At 34.3% G+C, this 22,217-nt stretch overlaps 1 protein-coding gene across 1 annotated transcript; it reads left to right on the top strand.

Moving 5' to 3' along the window:
• Positions 1-19,418: 19,418 nt before the first annotated feature.
• LOC141672688 (uncharacterized) lies at positions 19,419-21,807 on the top strand. The gene is made up of 2 exons (XM_074479338.1): positions 19,419-19,888; positions 20,726-21,807. The coding sequence occupies exons 1-2, from the start codon at positions 19,517-19,519 to the stop codon at positions 21,587-21,589; spliced, it is 1,236 nt and encodes a 411-aa protein (XP_074335439.1). The 5' UTR covers positions 19,419-19,516; the 3' UTR covers positions 21,590-21,807.
• The last annotated feature ends 410 nt before the right edge of the window (positions 21,808-22,217 follow it).

Below are 22,217 nucleotides of genomic sequence, written 5' to 3'. Positions count from 1 at the left end.
AGGGTTAAACAGAGAAAAAAAAACTGTAAAACATCCCCCTATCTACCCCTAACTTCCAACTACTACTACTACAACACTGATCTGAAATACAACGAGATAAATGAAAAGGGATCCCGGCATCTGACCAAGTATCCCAAAGCCTACCAACGCTGAAAATCAACAATCTACGGGCTCAACCAACAGTCCCGTCTAATCATCTAGAATCTTTCTCAACACAACCAACATCCAGTGAATGATCTTATGCAGCCTCCGAGCCTCAGCATCAGCATCACTAGTGGATGGTCCCTCATCCAATCTCCTCCCAGCAACCTGCTCCACCATCTTCACCCGAACTCGCCACTCATCATCCATAATAGAAGCACTCTGCCTAGACTCTCTGGCTAGCCTATCCACCAAAGCTCCCAACTCAGGAATGCAGGAGTACAAAAAGTCTCGATCATGGGCTAACTTGCCACCAGTCTTAGGCATTTCGGACTCTGGCTCGGGGGCAGAGGTCTCTGAATCTGGCCTCAAGGGTGAAATCTGCATGAGGATCTCACTACTCTCAATAGGGTCCTCCTCTGGGTCTGAACTAACATACACAGGCTCCTCTGGAGAGGGTGGAATAGGGTCCACAGGGGTACCAGTCAAACTAATCTCTGAGTCTGAGTCACTACCACTACTAGGATCCTGAGAGAAAACACAAAACAACAACCAAGAAACAATGTTAGGGTTAAATAAAGCTTCCAGCTAACTCACCCCCTAACTCTAGTTTCCGCTTTACCAATAAACACTTTTCTTAGACTATACCTAATAGTCTAACTCAACTCTATATGAGTCGAACTCTCTCGCGATATACATATACCCAAAATACCCCTTTTTAATCCTAACTTGTCTCAGGGACTAGATCCTGTAGCTCTGATACCAACTTGTGATGCCCTCAATCTCGGGGTTAGGAAATGAGGACTCACACACCTCTAATCTAATAATTAAATATGCATAAACCCCGATTAACTACTAACAGGATCAACAGGATAAAGTATGAGACAAGATTACAACTACCAATCATAAAATATAACTTACAAACCCAAAATATCATTAAATAAACAATATCGATTTTGGCTGGGAACCGACAGATAACCCATTGTATCTTTAAACATTTCCTTCTAGGCGTGAGCTCACTCTTAATTACCACTACCTGCTCTGGCAACCGGAAGCCCTCAACACGGTAGGGACCACCAGGTACGCTCTTACGAGCAGTGCGCCTAAGCCTGGCCATCTTCTTGCTTAACTGGCATGGTTAGATTAAAACAAAACAAATGAGTATAAAACTCAGCAAGTAACTATATAGCAGTTCTACAATATCAATTCACAATATGCTTTACCAAACTCAGGGCATTCTACTTTTTTTGATCTAGGTGGCAGATTTCCAGCTTTTGGGTTAAGTAGAGGTTTTTGAAGGAATAATATGGAGCTTTTAAGGAACAAGGCTCAACGTGGTTCGAAAGCCAACATTCATCACAAATCAATAAAGGATCAGAATAGATCTTTCAATAGAGGAAAGCAACAGTATTTCAATATATGGACTCAATCATATGATCAACAGATTTAAGAATCAGGGTTCTCGAGCTTTAAGCTTCATATCATAATCAACTCTTTTCAAAGCAATATAAACCATTTTCATTTTCAAAAAAATCAATTTACTGAACAGAAAGTTTCAGTTCCCTTTTTAAATAATCATTTAGAACCCTTGATTGGATCACTTTATCTTTCCATTTTATATTAATACGGGTGATCAGCTCGTACCGACCTCCATCCGGTCTTTAAGGTACCAATCGGCATAATTTCAGCCTTAAGTTGGACTAGCCCAGCTAGCCTCTTACCATGACTGGACTAGTCCCACTAGCCTCTTACGTCCCAATCCAATCCATCAGGAATTCATTTGGAAAACCTTGAGTTGGAAAAACAAATAGGTTTTCTAAAATTCATATTATCATTACCAAGCATTTGAAATCATTCGGACTCATTCAAGTCGAAACTCTTTCTTAATTCAGATTTTGAGGAAACAAAGTTCAGGGAGTGATTCAAAGATAAACAAGGAACAATTCATAAGGATTCTGTATCAAGGATAACAAGGCACTAAATTAGAAGGATCAACATCTGTTTAGGGATCAATATGGTGATCAGGAGGAACAGGGTATCATTAAACAGGGTTAACAAGGAAAATCAGAGGGTTCAATATATATTTCATGGCTCAATATATAATTTGAACAGAAAGGACAGTTTATCAAAGGGTTGAATCATTAAGTTTATCAATAACAGTTTATCAAGAATAAAGGCAGGGTATCTCAAATCAATATCAGGGTTTCATAATTAAACAGTTCAATACTCTACATGGTATGAACAACATTCTCTTTATAACTATTTACACAAGTAATCAGAGGTACTTGCCTCAGTTCGCTTTCCTGAAGGTTGAACTACTGCCACCTAGTAAATCCTTTCCTTTCCTAGCCTGAATGCCCTCACGCTCCGAATCTACAATAAAACCAAAACCATAATCAGATTCTCAACTCTTGTTCCCGGAACGATTACTATTTACGCTATTCCTATCAAACGATTGACCTTAACTATACGAGTATAGTTACACAAATACACATATCATATAATATACTTCATTCTTACCCTTTCCAAGTATTCAACGAACAACTTATACCTTAAATCACACTTTTAATTCGACTTTAAACCAAGTCAAGCAACCACAACTCACATGAGTACACATTTCATTCAAAACTCAATTCCATAATCATAACACTACTTATAACCGTTTAGAATCAAGGCGATTAATTCTTCCTTTTTAAAATTCTATAATTCGAACCAAAAATAGCAAATAAGCAAACATTTTCTAAAATTTTCACATGCAATGACCTAGTTATCTTCTATAATCAAATCCATCACTTAAACTTGAATTTGACTTCTTAAAAATCATGGTCCATTTGGCCCTACTATAAATACCAATCAAAATCAATCAATTTTTCATACCAAATCCACATAAACTCATAAACAATCATTTAGTCATGTAATCCAACTTAATATTCTTATAAAACAACTATACCATTCGAATTTCTCAAGAAATACAACATACATCTTTAATTTGATCTTACAAATGACATGCAAGAGTATTTTAATGGTTTAAACCTAAATCCTAGTTGATTCAAGCAAGGATAACACACCAAGTTGCTATCTTTCTTTATTAAGCAAGAACTCGGACCAAACATAACACAATCCCGCATGCATTCTCGATTTTAACCTTTAATTCAATTTAGGCCCTTAGTTGATCCATTAATTTCAAAAACAACTATCAAACAATCATTTTTATCAACCAAAATCAATTTATTCTTTGATAACCCAAAACCTTATTCGGCTTTTTACACTAATCAACACATGCATGGACAATTTCGACCCTTTACACTACCAATCTCTCTAATCAAACAATAATTTCTAAGATTAAACATTAACAACTCATTTTCATTAACTAACATCAACTTAATTCTCTTAAAAATCAAAACCCATTCGGGTGTTTTCAAGATTAACACATGCAACAATCAAAAGAACAAGTTTTGGTGTAGTAGAGCTCAGTCATCATCACTCACCACCAGTTCACCGGAGTTCATCACCGGTGGCGGTGGCTTCACGGTGGTGCCCTCATTCGAGGGTGTCCAACCACGAAACCCCCGTTTTCCATCAATTACTCAAAATAACTAACATGCACATCTTCTATATCATTCATTTACAAGGAATCATGCTTAAACAAGATGATATCAACAAGAACCAAGTGGTTCTCGGGTGAACACACACACATCGAGCACACACAACACACACACATCTACATGCAAGTGGATATACACACATGTACACTCTTTTACCTACATATAGGTGTTTATCAAGAAGATTTAGGCATGATTGGTGAGATTAAGCAAGGAAAAGAGAGGTATACCGAGAGAGAGAGAGAGAGAGAGAGAGAGAGAGAGAGAGAGAGAGAGAGAGAGAGAGAAAGTGAGAGTGTTCGAGAGAGAAAGAGAGAAAAGAGAGAAGAGAAAGTGAGTGCACGGGAGGAAGAGAAAGAAAAAGAAAAGGGAAGTGGGTTTATATACCACTTAGAAACAAGGGCATATTTGTAATCTACTAATTCCCTTTCTAGCTCTTTTGCTCCTTTTCTTTTTACTCAAAATGAAACAAGGATTAAATATAAAATATATCTCTCTAGGGAAGTCGAGAATTATTGAAAATGGCAATTTTAATACGCAGGCCTCGAAATTAGCTTTTTAACCATTACTCATAATAAGATTTTGAGCGGACGGTTGATTTTATATGAATTTCGCAATCTTGCCTTAATAATATCATTTTTCATATAAAATCAATTTAAAAATGCAAAGACCAACAAATAAATCCACTCATCATTTTTAAAAAGTCTCTAGGACCACTATGAAGATATCAGAACAAATCCCATGTTTTTATCTTACTCGAATGATTTTATAAAAATGCGCGAAGGTTAATTAAACCTTTCTTTAAATCATGTAATTCCTTTAAAATTCACAAAAACTGTCACAGAACACATAGCCAATCTCACATATATAATCACATAACAACTCAAGTCCGATCATAAAATTTATCCCTCTTTAATCTTTATCCTCTTTTACGCGTACCGGGTCACGTTCAGCCTGACGGCCCGACGCTCAGCGTTTCGATTACGCTTCTCATTATCATTATCAATCAACACGTCACTTAGGACGAAACACTTTATGTATACATTCAGTTCATTCAATCACACAAAATTCACATTTTATATTCTTTAACTCCTTATTAGGATGGGTTCCGTTCTACCTGACAGCCCGACACCACAGCTTAACTTCTAAGCTGACTCTTTAAATTGGAACGTTTTTATCTACGCTCCTATATTCTAATATACAGAGAAGACAATTAATCAGCACTTAGTCACATAATTATAATCACATCTCATAACACATACTTTATTGACTTAATTACGTCGGAAAAAATCCTCAATCGTCACACCCACTCACAAAGCCACTATATCAAAGTCACTTTGATCGTCATAAAGACAAGATGGGTATTAAATACCAGAGTGATTGGCTTTAGTACAAGTGGGAGATTGAAAGAGATGTGTCCAAAGTCCAATCATGTATGATAATTTAGGAATAACTTTTATGTAATCTGTTTTGATTTCATTGATATTAATAAAAGACTTGTTTTGGTTTTATTGCGGGCTTTATCTATTTAAGTGTTTAAATAAGATATACTATAGTTTAGAGTAAAGCTTTTTATGGATTATGATGAGATCATAATAATGAGACCTAAAAGATGATAACTCTAAACTTAAATATTTCCTGATCGTAGGATTACTAACTGGTAATTAGTAATCCGCAAAGATCGGTACATACTATGCTTGCTTCATTATGAAGGATGACTGTTCTCATAGACATTTGTGTGGTGACACTATAGCTAGTATGTAGGTGCTTATTATAGAATAAGTTCACTGAACATGCCTCACACAGCTGAACAACTGATGGAGTTCACTCACATGTCAGCAGTTGTTCACATAGTGATAGTTGTACAAGTATCCTTAGACTTGAGGTCATCATAGTCATCTTGTGTACACTGAACTATGCTTTGGTTTAGTTCTTAGTCTCAAGGGACAATTATAAGTGCTCTACTGGGTATAGGAATTTGTACACGAAGATAGTGTATGATCAATAAAGGATCTACCCCTTCCAGTGAAGGAAGAGAATGTTCAATGGTGATTCACTTATGCTAGTTCAGGAATCTCTGGCCAGAGTGAATGAAATTAGAAAGGAGTTTCTAATTTACATTTTATAGAACTAAGCATAGTGAATGGGAAAGCAAGTGATTACATAAGATAGACTTGACACAAGTTCCATGCCTTGTATTTAATCATGACATTGCAGGGTAGAAGGAATTGATTGGTAACTACTCACTGAATAGGTTCTTGGTATTCTAAGCAGTGAATTCGTATTATCCGGATAGTCGCGATATGCTGAGAAGTATCACTCACGATGTAGAATAAATATGATTAATTAATTAATCATATTTAATGAATTAGAGAATTTATATAAATAATGATAAAATAGTTTTATTATTATTTATTTATACTACCGGCTTAATATTGAACCTACAGGGTCACACCATAAAAGAGAATGATTTAATGGTGGAGGAATTAATTAATAATGGCTGATAATTATTTATTTATGAAATAAATAATTAATTGGCAAATTTAATAATTGATTAAATGAGATTGAATTGATTATAAATTAATTAAGAAAAGGTTCTTAATATTATTAATTAAGAATTTAATTTTTGGAAATTAAATCAAGTGAGAGAATTATTTCTAAAAAAGTTTAGAAAAAGGATTAATAATTAAAATGTGTTTTAATTATTAGTGAGAATAATAAAGGGTTAATAATAATAATATTTTATGGGAAAATTTTCCGCTGAAAATTTTGCCTATAAATATACTATTATAGACCCTATTTTTGCCTCAACCAAAAAGATTTACAAAACCCTAATTCTCTCCATCTCCTCCTCCTTCATTACATCGTTTTCTTAGTGGATACCGGTGGAGTGCTTCACACTTGAGGAGCAGTTGCTAGGGATTTCCGTTCATCGTTCTTGGATCGTTATTAAAGACCTCCATCTTTCCATTAACGTAAAATTTCTTAAGGTAAACATACTGGACTACGAATTAAATATTATTTTTTGCATGGATCCTGTGGAGGATTTCAGTTTTTTTTTAAGATTTAAATTTACGTTTTCGTTGCGTTTATGTGCTAAAAACCCTTCATTACTATATGAGGAAGGTTGCAGTGCAAACATAGAATTTTAGTAACGATGATGTCTATAATGAAATCCCAGATTCGATTTTTGCTGTCGAGGGAGTTTCAACGGTGATTATTTATAAGCTCGAGCAAGAGCTTGGGTCCATAGAATGATGGACGGAATAGTGAAAGATTTAGGAACATGAATTGCGATGATATAATACTTGATGTTGAGATATATACATATATATTTTTTTTGTTCTCCTGTGATAAACCTCTATAGTTCAGATGTAGATTCCAAGCCGGATATTTTGTGGCAGTATATTTTTTTATATAATGCTCTTAAATTCGTTCTTTTCTCTCCTTTTTATTTTGTATAAGATGAGAAGAACAACCCTTCCAGAAGGGGAGGTATTGCCGAATGACTATCTATCTATGTGATAGAAGCCTAGTAGGATACCATCTATTGTTTAATTGTTTATCAAGTACTAAAGGCTGGCCACCTTCTGTACTAACTGTGCGATGTAACAAGTGTTCATGATCATAGTGATCTCTCAATAAAATCTTTTACTTCTATACGATGGATCAAGCTTTCGAAGATGGAAGCAGCTAAAGGAAGTAGTATCAGTGCGGTGGTATTCCGAATCTAACACGTTTGTGATACTAAGGTTGACGTGGTTATTAAAAGGTTATAGAATACTAACGAGCAAAAGTGTAACCGGTATAGTATTATGTACGGAAGATAGTAATGACTATGAACTGGAAAAGAGTGGGTATTGAGAAGCAAAACTTATAGCGCAAGAAGCTATGATGAGAGTCTATGCGATAGACTTGAAAGAATTTGGAATGATCACTTAGCACGTATCGAGTTATTTACGATGATGGATGATATGAAAGTGTCGGAATGTCTCCTTACAAGGCCCTATACAGAAAGAGATGCCGATCTCCTTTGTATCAGAATGGAATTGAAGAACGCAAGATGCTCGGACCAGCAGTGGTCCAAAGGACCAAGGATATAATAGATTTAATCAGAGGACGGCTGGGAGTAGCCCAAGATGGACATAAGAAGTATGTTGATTTGACAACGAAAGGACAAAGAGTATGACGTAGGGGACCTATTGTTGTTAAAGGTATCCCCTTGAAAAGCCTTGGAAGGGAATGATAAGGTTCGGAAAAAAAAGAAAGCTAAGTCCACGATTTGTTGGACCCTTGGATGTATTAAGACATATTGGGAAGTTAGCATATGAGCTAGCCCTACCCCCGAACTTGTAGCAAGTTCGTAACGTGTTCCACGTATGTTAAGGAAGTGTAATCCGGATTCCAGACAAATAGGGGTGTATGAGCGCATAGACATGTAACCAGACTTAACCCATGTGGAGCAACCTGTGAGGGTTACGAATCAAAAAGGAACATGGTGATCAAGCTAGTCAGAGTTTTGTAATAGAATCACAATGTGGGAAAATTGACTTGATTTAGAAAGTGCAATACTAGAAAAGTATCCCCAACTGTTTTCTATCTGATTCCGGGACGAAATCCTTTTAAGGAGGGGAGACTGTAATAATCCCAATTTTTGGAATTTTTGAAACACTAATGAATAGTAACTTTTGTTGATGATGCTGATTAAGGAAAATTATCAGATTACGCTATATAGGAGTACTGTTATGGAAATTCTGAAATCATATTAGTATAAAGTAAATGAGTGTATGTAAAGGTCGTCAGAATTCGGATTCGAAAACTTTGATTTTTCCCAAAAATCCACCAGATACTGAAAGAATTGAGTATAAGGTAATATGATTAAAAGGATTTAAATTCAAGGATTATAAGAGAGGATCATAAAAAAAGAATATAAAATATTGATAAAGGTTAGGGGAACCCAAGTAATAAAATCACGGATACATTTCCTCAAACGACCAACGAGAACGTACGATAAGCGAATCGTATAACCATTAAGCGATTAAGAAATGCAAGAGAGATTAGTGCAAAGATCAAGGCTATAAATCAAACACATAGGCAAGGAGTAAGCCAAGGATGCTTCCACCACCAAACATGGACAAGTGGCAAAGAAATGAGGCCATCATTGTGACACCAAGCTTAATTATCATCCACTCACTTAATCAAGCCATTAACCACACAAATATCAACCACACTTCATTTCTCACCACACAATCAACCAAGACAAGTCAAAATACTCTCTTCCCCCTTTTTAGAAAGCTCTCCCCCCATCTCTTTTCAAGAAACCCGAGAGGAGAAAGAAATGAAAATGGAGGAAGATAAAATGCTTATATCTTGAATTTCCCTTGGCCGTTTTGCGCGTTCAACCTATCAAATTGAAGCCCTCGAGAAGCTCTACACAATTAGGGTAACCACTATCCTCGACTTCTTGATTTCCATACCCGTTTTTAACGTTTTACAGTTCAGGGGAATAGTGTTTCAAAAATTAACTTTGTGTTCTTGATTTTGTTTTGAGGTTTTGATCATTATAAGGCTAGTTAAGGATCATCTAAAGTTTGTTAAGCATTACCCACTCTCTAAGGAAGGTATAACCTCTTCCCCTCTTTGTGTTTAATCCATACCATGAGTTTTAAACTTGTTCTTTAAGAGTTCTTGGATGTTTGTATGATTTTAGAGTAGTTATGAACTTTAAATGGAAGTTATGAGTTATTATGTAAATGGATGATTGTGAGGAACTTGTTTTGGTGTATGATGAAGTTTAGGGGCTGTTTGGAATGTTATAATGTAGTATGTTGATTGTTGGGTTGGTTTGGTATGGTTGTGGTCTTGTAATAAAATTTGGTAATCGCGTAAATATAGCCGTCGTAATGCCCGTTTTCATTCAACTGCTTGTTTTAGTGTTCGGGGCAGAAATCTAACTAACCAATCTATAACCTTGCCATTTTTAGTTAGATCGTGTCGTAGGCTTCGTTTTGGTACGTGCTTCGATTGAATCCGATGTACGGTTTAGGAGAAACGACCGTTTTAAGTAACGGTGTTTCACGAATGAACCATTACCCCTTGCCTTACTTTGAAACCTTGGTTAAGGTCCTTAAATTAATAATTGGAGTATGAAACAATTATGTAAGGTTAATGGGTCAGTTGGTATATTATTCGCGAAAGCGTCGCCTTAAAATTCGTAACGGTTAATTTATTAAAAATGGTGGAACCGAGGGTACTCGAGCGACTTATGTAAATCGTTAAGCGCAAAATCGAACATTAGGGTCCAATTGGTTAAAGTCTAGTTTCCTAAGCGACCGTGGTTTAATTCCGGCTTATGTTGTTGTTCATAGGTTACTGGACCCACTCTAAGCTTAAGTCTACCCCGGAACGCTCAGGCAAGTTTTCTACTCGTTATACTGTTGTTGTGATGTGAATATATTGATGCATTATCCTGAGATAAGTGCATGACTGTTATTAGCAAATCTTGCGATATATTGGAGCATATTGATAAGGTATATATATGCATGTTGTGAAATATTGATATTCTATTATCAATTCAAATGCTTATAAACTGCATAATACCTATGCTAGAGATAAGCAGTAGTTGTGTATACCCTTAGTATAGGTGACCCAAAGGTGAATATTTTTTTAAACCGAGAGTCGATATTCTCGAGTATAATATATGTATATATATATATAGTTTTCTATAACTATTAATCGAATAAGGTATATTCGATGGTTTTGAATAATAATCAAACTTATTTCGATTATTCAAATAAGGATCGTACTTTCGTATAACTATATCTTTTGTTATTTATTATTCGTTTCAAGTATGCGTTTTAAAACTTCTACTTCAATTTTTTTTTAAATATTATCCTTTATGGGAATATTATTTAAATAATAATATTCAGATATTTTCTAATATATCGGGACTGATTTATTTTATTAAATCATCATTACTCTAAACATTCTTTAAAAATGTTTTCGAGTCTTCAAAATAATTTTAAAAGTTAGAGCGGATCCCAGAACTCGTTTTCAAATTTAAGATCTCCCTTTCGAAGAGGACTTGAATACTCGCTCAAAAATCTAAGGCATTCGGCTCTGTGGTGTATTTTATTTTCGCAATGAGGTTGTTTTTTTAAGAAAACAATTTGATTACTTGCCCAATAATCGGGAAGTAAGTCCATCTAATTGAGTCGGTATAAGCGACAGGCCGGGGTACGGTCTATGAAGGTGTAAGAGGCTGGGTGACAGTCCATCCACACGTGAGTGGCCGGGTAACGGTTTAGCGCGAGGTTCTAATGCGGCCAGGGTGATGACCGGCGAGGAATTCATCCATCTACAGCAGAAAAGGTTACTTAATGGGTATCTTTGCCTGATCAGCAAGATATCAGGTTTATGCCAAAATTTTCTTCTTTCCAAATATATTTGGTATTATAAATCTGTTTATACTTTTCATAACAGAGGGTTTCAAGGAATGTATGAGATATATATATATAGGTGTATATATATATCGAGAATTAATGAAGTATCTAGTAACTTCATTTCTTTAAATGATATTTCAAAGATTGAATCTATGCAAGTCTTATCTTGTAGTCTCCTCTATGTGATGAACTTTTGAAATAGATTATAGCTTGAACGGTGGTAGTTCGAGTACTATTCGGAAAAGATATAAGTATACTGGAGTATCTTGTAACTTCATCTTTTCAACTTATATCTAGTTAATGATTATCTTATGCATGACAAAGATTTTTAAAAAAACGTTGAGACAAGGTTAGATATATGAGGTCACCTTGCAACGATATTTTTATACAGTTACAAACTGGAACTCTGTATATATTATGCATGGAAGAGGACTCCCAAGATTTTGAAAAGTATATATATAGTGAATATTTTATGACTTGGTCACGTTAAGATATCAAACTTGGTTCATTTCTTCTTGACCAAGACTTTCATGAGTACCATGAGAATGCTCATATATTATTAATTATTATACATATTATTTCGGTGGGCTTATTACTCACCCTTACTTTTTTCTTTCATCACACAACAACAGATAGACAAGATGAACAGGACCAAGCTCCCAATTCGCAAGGGATAGGAAACGTTCTGTAGTTTCCTGTAGGTGTTGATGTCGTTGTAGCTGAGGTAGGATCTACCAATAGGCTAGGGTTTCAACTGTTGATGTATCAGACTTATATATATTTATGAATTGTAATAATGGCAAAAAATATGTAAATTTATTCAGAAACTCTTTTGAGGTGTAATGACTTATAATTGTGGAGTAAAATGACTTGTATTATTTTTGGTATTCATCTGTGAGACTACCACTTATGGTATGTGTGTATATTGTGGGGTCACAGTACGCAGTAGTTGGTTGTTTATTAAGATTAAGTGTTATTAAGGGAAATGGAACTCGTGACAATCCGGATCTCCGACCCCGGATTTGGAGGTGTTACATAGAATTCAATACAAAAAAGACATTAGTGACAAAATAAATTAAAACGAAAGTTGAGTGGTAGCTTTAAAAATAAATAAATATTTTAGTGATAAAAAATCAGTTTTCTCAATAATTTATAGTTACAAACTAAATCAATATAGTGCATCATTCTTCCAACAGCAATAATGAATTGATTTTAAATTTTATTCCATACTAATAGTACCCGAATGAATTTTTAAAATATTTACCGAATAATATGATTTTTGTCACGCTTTAATTTAAGGGTGCATCGCGTATACGTATATACGTGAATTTCATTTCATTATCTCAAGAATTATACATATGAGAACGTTTGAAAATGATTTTGGAAACTTTAAATTTCTCTTTTTTAATTTGATCGTGAATCATATGTTAATGAATCATCATATTAATACTAAAAGAGCAACCGATGTCATCGACAATTGACACGTTTCGGTCTCTCCTTCTATTGTTGATATCAATTTCCAGTAACTCCTTTCACTAATTTAATTTGCACTCTATTTTTTATTAATTAAAATCCTCCACTAATTATTTAATTTGTATTTCTCACCTATATCTTTCTTATTCTCTTCAATTCTGATCTTCACTAATTTTTTTTTCTAATCTATATCTTTCTTATTCTCTTTCTAATCTAAAATACTCATTAAAAAATATTATTTTCAGAGCAAGTTTTTCATTTCCAAAGCATACATTAAGTAAAAATACTGAACTACCCTATATATTCAAAATAAACATTTCTTGAAAAGATTAAGACAAGGGTAATATGGTATTTATATGCTATAATGCTCTGAAAATAAAAAAAATGTTCTGAAAATAACATTTCCCCACTCATTATTCATTTGGATATTTTGGAGAGTGTCTAAAATATTCACCGAATACACATATGGGTAATGCGAATTTCAAATTTTTAAATTTTATTAACAACACACATCACACTTTCTCAGCATCTCCTTGTAGTGCTCCCAAGCTTCGCACATAGATTCTGTAGGTTGTTGCGCAAACTGAGTAAGAGCACTCCTCATAGCCGCAGTCTTCGCCATTGGGTAAAACTTCATCAGAAACTTTTGCGCAAGATCTTGCCAAGTAGTGATGGACCCAGCTGGTTCAGAATGTAACCAGTCCTTAGCATTATCCCTCAGAGAGAATGGGAAAAGCCTCAGCTTGATAGCCTCATCAGTCACACCATTGTATTTGAAAGTACTACAAATCTCGACAAAATTCCTTATGTGCATGTTGGGGTCTTTAGTCGCAGCACCACTGAAAGAAACAGAATTCTGCACCATCTGAATAGTGCCCGGCTGGATTTCAAAGTTATTGGCCTCAATAGCCGGGTGCATGATGCTAGACTGAATGTCATCAATTTTAGGCCAAGAAAAATCCATAAGAGCTGGATCTGCCGGAACAATACGATCACCCATGATTAAAGGTTCTTTCTGCTCACTTCCTGAATCCGAATCTTCAAAATCTATCTTTTCCGGAATATCAAGAACTTCGTCTGTCTCCTCAGCTGTATCTAAAGTCCTCTTGCGAGTACGAGAACGAGTTTACATAAACGCTCACTAAAGTACCTGAAACACAACCGGAAACAATAAGTACACACGTTTTAATCACTGAGTCCTAATGACCAATGATGGTAAGTACATAAACTAAACAAATACGCCGAGTCCCCGGCAGCGGCGCCAAAAACTTGTTAGGGCGAAAACACGCGCTAATAACACACGCAAGTATACGCGTTCGCAAGTAATATAGAATACTTTCTAGTTCGTTCCCACAGAGACTCAGACTAATTATGTTCAATTAAACTCACTCACCAATGTATGATTACTTCTCAATGTTAAGACAATAATACTTAGAGTTGATTAACTAATTATTAACTACAATTAACTACTATAATTAACCACTTAATTAACACTCGAATTAACAATATTAAAACACTCATGAGATCACAACTTCATTACTACTTCCTTCAATAGCTATTGTTATTACCCTTAGCATGCAACATTGATGATATTAATCGAATAACATGAAACTGATAAAAGCCAACTTTTATTGTACTAATACCATTCTACCAAACATCCACAATTAAGATAGAAGTTGAATAGGCATCAATTATGTTGAGTCCCTATATGTCTACAGAAATTGACAACATAACGATTTAAGCACAAGTTATTCCTTTTGATTACACAGGGTGAATAAAACTGTTAGAGTTACCCACTGATCATGAATATTCATACATGAACCTATGCTAGCATGGCAAGTTCTAAATCTCAAGATCCATCGTCGCTTCACAAGAGATTAACACCCTATCTTATATGTTCGCGACGCACATAAGACGAATACGCACAACCAATACTAGATATTATACAATCATCATACACTAAGGTATTAAAAAACTAACTAAATAATTCCATAGTAAATTCGTTACGACCCCATGATCACGATTAGCCCATGATAGCACTCATCGTCATCATGGGTTCATATGAAAACATGATAAATAAACACAAGAGAATAATAACTAAAAATACTTATATTAAACCAGAGTATGTCACAAGAGTAAATAGGTTCAAAGTAAGAAAACTAGCATCTAACGTTACAACGAAATAAAGAATCACAAGAAAATATGCTCCCTCTTCATTGCGGTGTACTAAAACGGTCGTCTTCCTTATCTCCTTCGCTCCTTGATTAATATAACGATCCCACCTTTGTGACACGTCTCTGAAATCTACTTATATAGCAGTCCCATAAAACCCAGATAACTCAGAAGTTGGAAGTCAAACAGAAATAGAAGTCTAAAATAATAAATCTGAATTTATGACCCTGCGCGGCCGCTCAGCTTCCTGAGCGGGCGCTCAGCTTCCTGCGCGGCCGCTCAGCAGAGCTGAGCGGGCGCTCAGACCCCTTCTGGAAAATTGATCTATTTTGCTCCGTTTCTTCGCTGTAATCTGCTCCTATCTTCCCACTTGCAATGCTAAACACATGCCAAGGCTTATTATTGATTAATTCTCTCCTGAAATGTAACTAATACCCTGAAATGCACAAACACTAGAAAAACGTATCAAATACACAAAATACTTGATTTCAAGACACCAATTTAAGCTATTATAAGATGTTCTAAGTGATATAAAATGCCACTTATCAATTTTACGACAACGACATTCCAACTCCCGGCAGCAGTTCTCAAATTTACCATGTCACCAGCTATCCATTGTCCATTTGGTGATTCAATGTAGCTCGGGATATACTACAATACAGATGTAAAAAATAAGTACAAGTCAAAGTATTAAAAAAATAGGGCAACTTTGTTATAAAATTTTATAAAATATTTTCGTACCACACCATGAGATGTGTTGTCCACATTGGATGCTGTCATGACAAGGGTAAAAGTCATGTTCTCATTGTTGTGAACATCAACTTCCAGGTTAACAGGAAGTTGAACAGGTTCATCAGCAATCTTCATCTCTGACTCTTTAGTATAAATAACATTAAATTCAAAAAAGAACGAATATGTAAGTTTAAAATTAATTACATGCTTTGTATAGTTTATATAACCTGAACTTTGGGAATCTTGGTCAAGCATCATTACTTCCACATTTGATGTATCAAATATCATAACAAAAAAAATTCCTTCACCAAAGTAGGTAAACAAAACTTTGTCAGTCTCGCTCAAACCATATTCTCGCACAAGATCTTCAAGGCCATACATCTTTCTCTCAGTTTTGGAACACGTTCCTTCATATCGACTTCCATTTCTCATGTAGAACTGGACTTTAGGTGGTAGCATCTTCCCAAAGGCTCTCCAGAAATGTGCAGGAATTGGCTATCAAAGATCAAAGATTAATAAAGTACCAGCTTTTACATTTTACTAATAAATGGATAAATTACTAAAGTGCACAGAATTATAGGCTCTGTACAAGTGGATATGGCCGATAACATTGTAATCTACTTTTTTTTACCTAAATATCAGAAACATAAAATAACCGACTCCGACAGGAAATAGTGTTTTTACAATTTCTCCATTTTGAAATGCAGGATTGTTAAGAAACACCAGGAACTTCCATCCTATACCAGTATTTACATCTGAAAAAATATATAATTCATAAGACACTTTATTTTTATCATAGTAGTCCAACAAGATTCTTATGAAGTTTGTGAATAGTACCTTGATCATAGAAAGTGCCGCGTGGAATTGTCCTATTCTTGAAGTATATAACCTCACAGAGGTCATCCTTCAAACAATTCACAAAGAATTTCCCGTTGCCCTTATAAGAGTAAATCAAAGTGGAACCGAACAAACCTCGACAATCAATGTTGAACTCTTTCATGTGACAGAGAGACTATTCCGATTTCTTGAAACTCATATAGGTTTCATGTCCATTAGCAAGTACAAGAATTACTTTACTAGGAATAGATTCTCGAAGACTATTGACAAAGTTATCAGGTAGTTTCTGGAAATTGACAAATTTGTTTTCACATTAGTACTTTTAAATCATATAATATCATTAAACTCTTCAGGTATGCAATAAGATCAAATGATAGTAGAATGCACATTAGCATAATATTAGTGAAATATACCATTTCACGAAGGTCTCTGTCATCACGTGGGAGAGTTACAAAGAACGATGGATTTTCCTCGCTAAAGTACCTAAGCTGATGCAATGTTGGATAAAGAGCACACATAATATGTAGAGTTAGAAATTATGAATATACTATAGTACATTACAAGGATTGATAGTGAATGTTAGTTTACCATCTCTGAATCTTTCAAGGTTTGCATGTTTGCACTACGGAAATCAGTATTTCCACTCATATCTGCAATATAAAGAGGCAATATAGCTCATATGAAATAACAATGATTGTATATCGGAGCCTCTATAACACTATCATCTCCTAATACATCTAAAAAGTAGCAAGACTGTTCCGATGTTTACTTGCCAGAAAAATTGTACAAAATCAACTGTCAATTAAGTAACAAGAATGAGGAACACATTCGAATCATTATACCCATTGCAACAAACTAAACTTTGGAAATCTGTCTATGGTATCACGACTGAAAAAACAGAGTAGAACAATAAGTATTTACTATTACTAAAGGCCATTGTATTCACCATTACTAAATTATCAAAATTCTACACCGAGTATAACACCAAGTACTGTACAATTACAGCAGAGTATAACATATCAAATGACTTGGTCATGACTTTAAACAAAATAAAAAACTACAATTGTGAATTCATATATCGAATTCTACATACCTTGATGTTTACTACTGCTAAAATTAAACATCAATTTTCTCTGCTTCTCACATTGTGCGGAGACTACTAAAAAAATGATAAATTGGGCACCGAGTATAACATATAATGTATAATTGAGGAAGAGTGCCCCATATCAAATTCCTTACCATGATTTTAAACAAAAGGAAAAACTACAATTGTGAATGCATATATCAAATAAAACATACCTACATGTTTACTACTCATAAAATAAAATATCAATTTGCTCTGCTTCTCAAATTATGCGGATACCGCTATTCATAACCCGATCGGATTAAGTCTTTACATGCATCAATTAAGATCAATACAACTCGAATTACATTCTCAATGATCAAACAGATCAGACCAGATAAGTTAGATAAACTACTATAACAATCGATTGGGAGAAATTGAAGCATACAACCGAACTTCAAATTAAAGAAACAGTAACAGATGATTGACGAATTAGTACCATAGTGTAGATTATCTGAGGATTGAGCTTGGTATGAGAATTGATAGACCTTCTACCCCGGGGATTTGAGCAGGAAGCGAGATGGTCCTATATCTACATGCAACCCCTTTTGTATATTAGACAGAAGTAATAAATTTAACTACTTTTGACCTATATCCTTTTTATGAATCAATAAATAAATTATTATTGTATGACTAAACAATTTAAAAATAATTTAATTTAATTACGTAATATATCAAATGAGATATGTTGAAAATATTTGAATTTTACATAATTATTATAATAACTTTAAAAACATAATTATTTGAATTTAATTATTTGTTTATTGAGTTGTGGACGGAATGTTGTGTTAGCGGAGAAAAAAATAGTGATTACTAATTTTATAATTATAATATATTACATCATTTTTGAATATAATACGTAAATTTTTACAAGTTTAAAAGTTAAGATTTTAGCATTTTTTTAAGTAAGACTTTGGCATTTTTCATAATATAGTTAAAATTATATAAGTTATGGACGAATTTTTTGTGTTAGCGGAGAAAAAAAATATTTACTGTATTTTTTTAAAAAGTATTTAAATAAAAAAATATATACTCAGTTTTGTTGTAAAAATTATTAAAATATTGACTATTAAAAACGTAAAAGAGATATGTTAAAATATGAATTAAGAGACTTTTAATTGGTTAAATGTGAGAGAAAGAAAACTAAAATAAAATATTGAGATTTACAGTTAAACTATAATATCAATTTAATATTTTAAAATAAACGGAACCTAAATAACTGTAATAAATAAATTAAATAAAACTAGAAGATAACCGTTTATGTTATAAAAATTCAAAATTGAACAAATTTGGAGCGCACGCGCGGACAAAAAGTCTCTAGTATTAACTAAGGTCCGTGCATCGCACGGGCTGGAAGCTAGTATATCTATACTATATTATAATAGCCGGAATAGAGATAATTTGGTTCAACGGTTTGGTTGAACGATAATTCCCTAATTTTGATTATTACAAAAATAGATAAATAGTTTTATATATCTAATAAACTACTAAACTATTAAACTACTACTAAATATAGTATACTTGTCCTACTAAACTACGAATACAACTTATCATATTATTAAAAGATATAAATAATAGTGTTACATATCTACTAAACTACTAAATTGTTAAACTACTAGAAATAATCTATTTATTCTACTAAATTACGACGACATGTGATTCTATTATTTTTATTAAAAATTAAAAATTATTATATATTTATATAAATATTTTAAAAATATAACATAACTTGATAAATAAAAATTTAAAATATTATGCTATTTTGCCTGTAAAAATGAAAAAGAGGCCGCATAATCCTACAAGAGACAAGAGTAACTCACTTTGAAGCCCAAAAGCCCATGAAAAAAATTAAAAACTCACAATACATCTCGGATTTGAATTTATATACACAAAATACAAGTATATCCACAAGGACTAGTATCCACCGCCTATATATACACTCACACACATCAACCCTTTTCAAAAACCACAAACCCTAATTGCAAAATCAATAAATGGAAGACACTTTCAATGTTCGTGTAAACAAGGTATTCGGATCTCTACCAGCTCCGGAGACGGCGCCGTCATCGCTGTGGTGCTTAACCGACGAGGAGATTGAGAAGAGAGAATGGAATCGAGACAAAGGAAGCCCCGTAAACGATGATGAACCAAAGCCGTATCCGAGAAATCTGGACGCTTTTTCGAATATAAGTGGCAGTGGATCGGAAATTAAGACCTCTGATCTTCTACAAGAGCTCGAGGAGGAGTTAGATGATGACGAAGACGATGAGAATGATGACAAAGGATTTGTTGAGCGTGATGGTGAGTCTTCTGATGTGTGGGATGTTCGAGCTTCGATTGGGAAGGATTGCACTCTTGACAATGAGGTGAGTTTTTTTTATTTTTCTCACTGTGTTTTATATTTATGTGTTTCTTTTTTATGTTTGTTGCGTTGTTTTGGTTATTGGTGACATAATGTTTAGAGGATTTTAAGTTAACAGTGACCTCCTTAATTGAAATGTTTTGGAAGGGATAGTTGACAAGGTTTTAATACAGATAGGATAGTGATTATTTGATTCAATTCGTCACGTGTTTTCCTCGGTTTTATGCTAAGCTTGTAGTATGTTATGTAAGTGCTTCCTTCAGATTAGGATTTTGCTACTTGTGTATGTGATGTAGTCGGTTTTGGAATATTGGAAGCTAAATGTTCGGGGTTTTCCAGGATTAACGAGCTTATTGAGCTAATGTCATATATTTGCTTTTAGTATTGGTACGGCTATCTTTGATTTGACATACACAACACTGTTTACTAGGTTATGTCAGTGCTTATGTAATTTCTTTATGTCATGGTAAAATTATGTGATTTTTGATTTCCTTTATTGCAATTTCGAGTAAGTGACTACAATAATGCTTATATTAGTCCAAATAGTTTGATTTATATATGGATAATATGTTAATCTCTCTGTACCTTACAATAAATTGAGGGTTTTTAGTTTATATATCAGGATCATGGGTATAGAATTACAGAAACAAGTTTATAACCATTTGGTTTGAAGTTATGTTTTACTCTTACTTGCCAACGATCTCCAAGTGGAATTCTAATGTGTCACTTTTTTTATAAAGTTTTCTGAGACAATGGAGAAATGCTTTGAATTGGATTGAATTCTTTATTTTGCATACATAGTCTTAACTCTTTATTAATAAATTTGTTCTCATTGATGCAGGAAGAAGAAGATGAATTTGACCAATTGGCAATCGGTAGGGATGAAGCTCTTCATAGCTTGTATCAGAGGGACATCACAGATTATGAGACTGATATGAAATTGTATAGTGAGATTCCTAACACATTTAAAAATGTAAGTAAAGACCCTCGAGCAAACAGTAGAGCTGCGAAAATTCGACTCCAAGAAGATGCAGGAGTGGTTGATAATGTTGATTACATGCGAGCTTGCGGAATTCCTCACTCTGCTCCCAATGCTCAAAATGGCATTTCTAAGGAGTCTGTTGGTGTGAATTCTATTCTTAAAAGCAAAGGAAATCATTCGGATTCAAAATCCAAGAAACGGGTACGCTTTGAATCTAGCTGCAAGGATCAGTGTGAGAAAAATTCTGAAGGATCAAATGTTATAGCCTCCGAAACAAGTTTGATGTTAGATAAACCAGATTCTGTACCAAAAGATTCTCCTAATGTTCCAGACTATATGAGAAATCCTTCAAAGTATAAACATTACACTTTTGATCCGTCACCTGAAATTGACGAGGCATCTAACCATAGAGCTTATGCCGATTTTCTTAAGTTGGTGAAACAGCCGGACCATATGGAATCTCAGGATTCTCTTCCTTTTGAGCTTCCCAAATCTGTCACATTTACTCCAAAGAAAAAGCAAGGAGAGAATACTGTGGGAATAAATAGAAATGAGTCTGAGCAGAATCAGAATAAACGTCTTCCCATTGCCATGGCGGCTGAGGATGAACTTGGAAATGGGATTTGTGCTATGGAAGAAGATGAGCATGAAGCAGCAACATATGATAGGATGAAAAGCTCACAGAAATTAGGGCGACGTTATCGAACGAAGGACAGTGAATAAAATGTTTTCTTTTCAGTTTGAAGGCAAATGATAACTGTTGTTACATTTTTTTTTTTTTTTGAAATTTGGTTACCCACATCTATTATCTCATATAGCATATTGTCCTTATAAGATGTTAAATATCATTCCTAAGTGATTGATGTAGTTTTGGGTTTTCCTAATTAACTCTCCTTTTTTATATATAACTTAAATCTTTGACCTCTCTATTGCCAACTCTATGGTTCCTGCTTGTTCACCATTTCGGAACATGGACTTGAATCAGTGTAGACGAATTACAGGTTACATTGAAGCAAATGAGATCTTGATATCATTGTTTCAGGCTTAAACAGGTAGTATGCTGGTTGATCGATGTTTGGAAGATGCTGCCCCGTACTGAGGTGGATCCAATTACTCGGAATGGGATAGTAACAAGAAAACAGATGCATTCTTTAGCCGGGCTTCTGTTTATGAAGCAGGAAGTGTACATTTCCCCTGGGGTAGGGTGGCACTCTTCTGTTCTGTCAAGCATCAGTATTTACGGCTGCTCTCAACTGTGCTTTATATAAATTGATCATTGATCATTTTTTAAACAGGCCAAGTCAGGACCAGTGAAACCTACCCCCTCTCTTTTTTTTATATAATGTTTCAC

Source organism: Apium graveolens, chromosome 7, assembly GCF_009905375.1.
Source record: "Apium graveolens cultivar Ventura chromosome 7, ASM990537v1, whole genome shotgun sequence".
Lineage (NCBI taxonomy): Eukaryota > Viridiplantae > Streptophyta > Magnoliopsida > Apiales > Apiaceae > Apium > Apium graveolens.
The sequence above is the reverse complement of the archived record's forward strand: the minus strand, read 5'-3'. Positions and strand labels throughout refer to the sequence as shown.

Bases quoted from the DNA above. Each gene is read 5' to 3' on its own strand.
- LOC141672688 (XM_074479338.1), top strand. From the start codon at position 19,517: ATGGAAGACACTTTCAATGTTCGTGTAAACAAGGTATTCGGATCTCTA. The intron at 19,889-20,725 runs GTGAGTTTTTTT...TCATTGATGCAG, and splicing joins ATTGCACTCTTGACAATGAG to GAAGAAGAAGATGAATTTGA.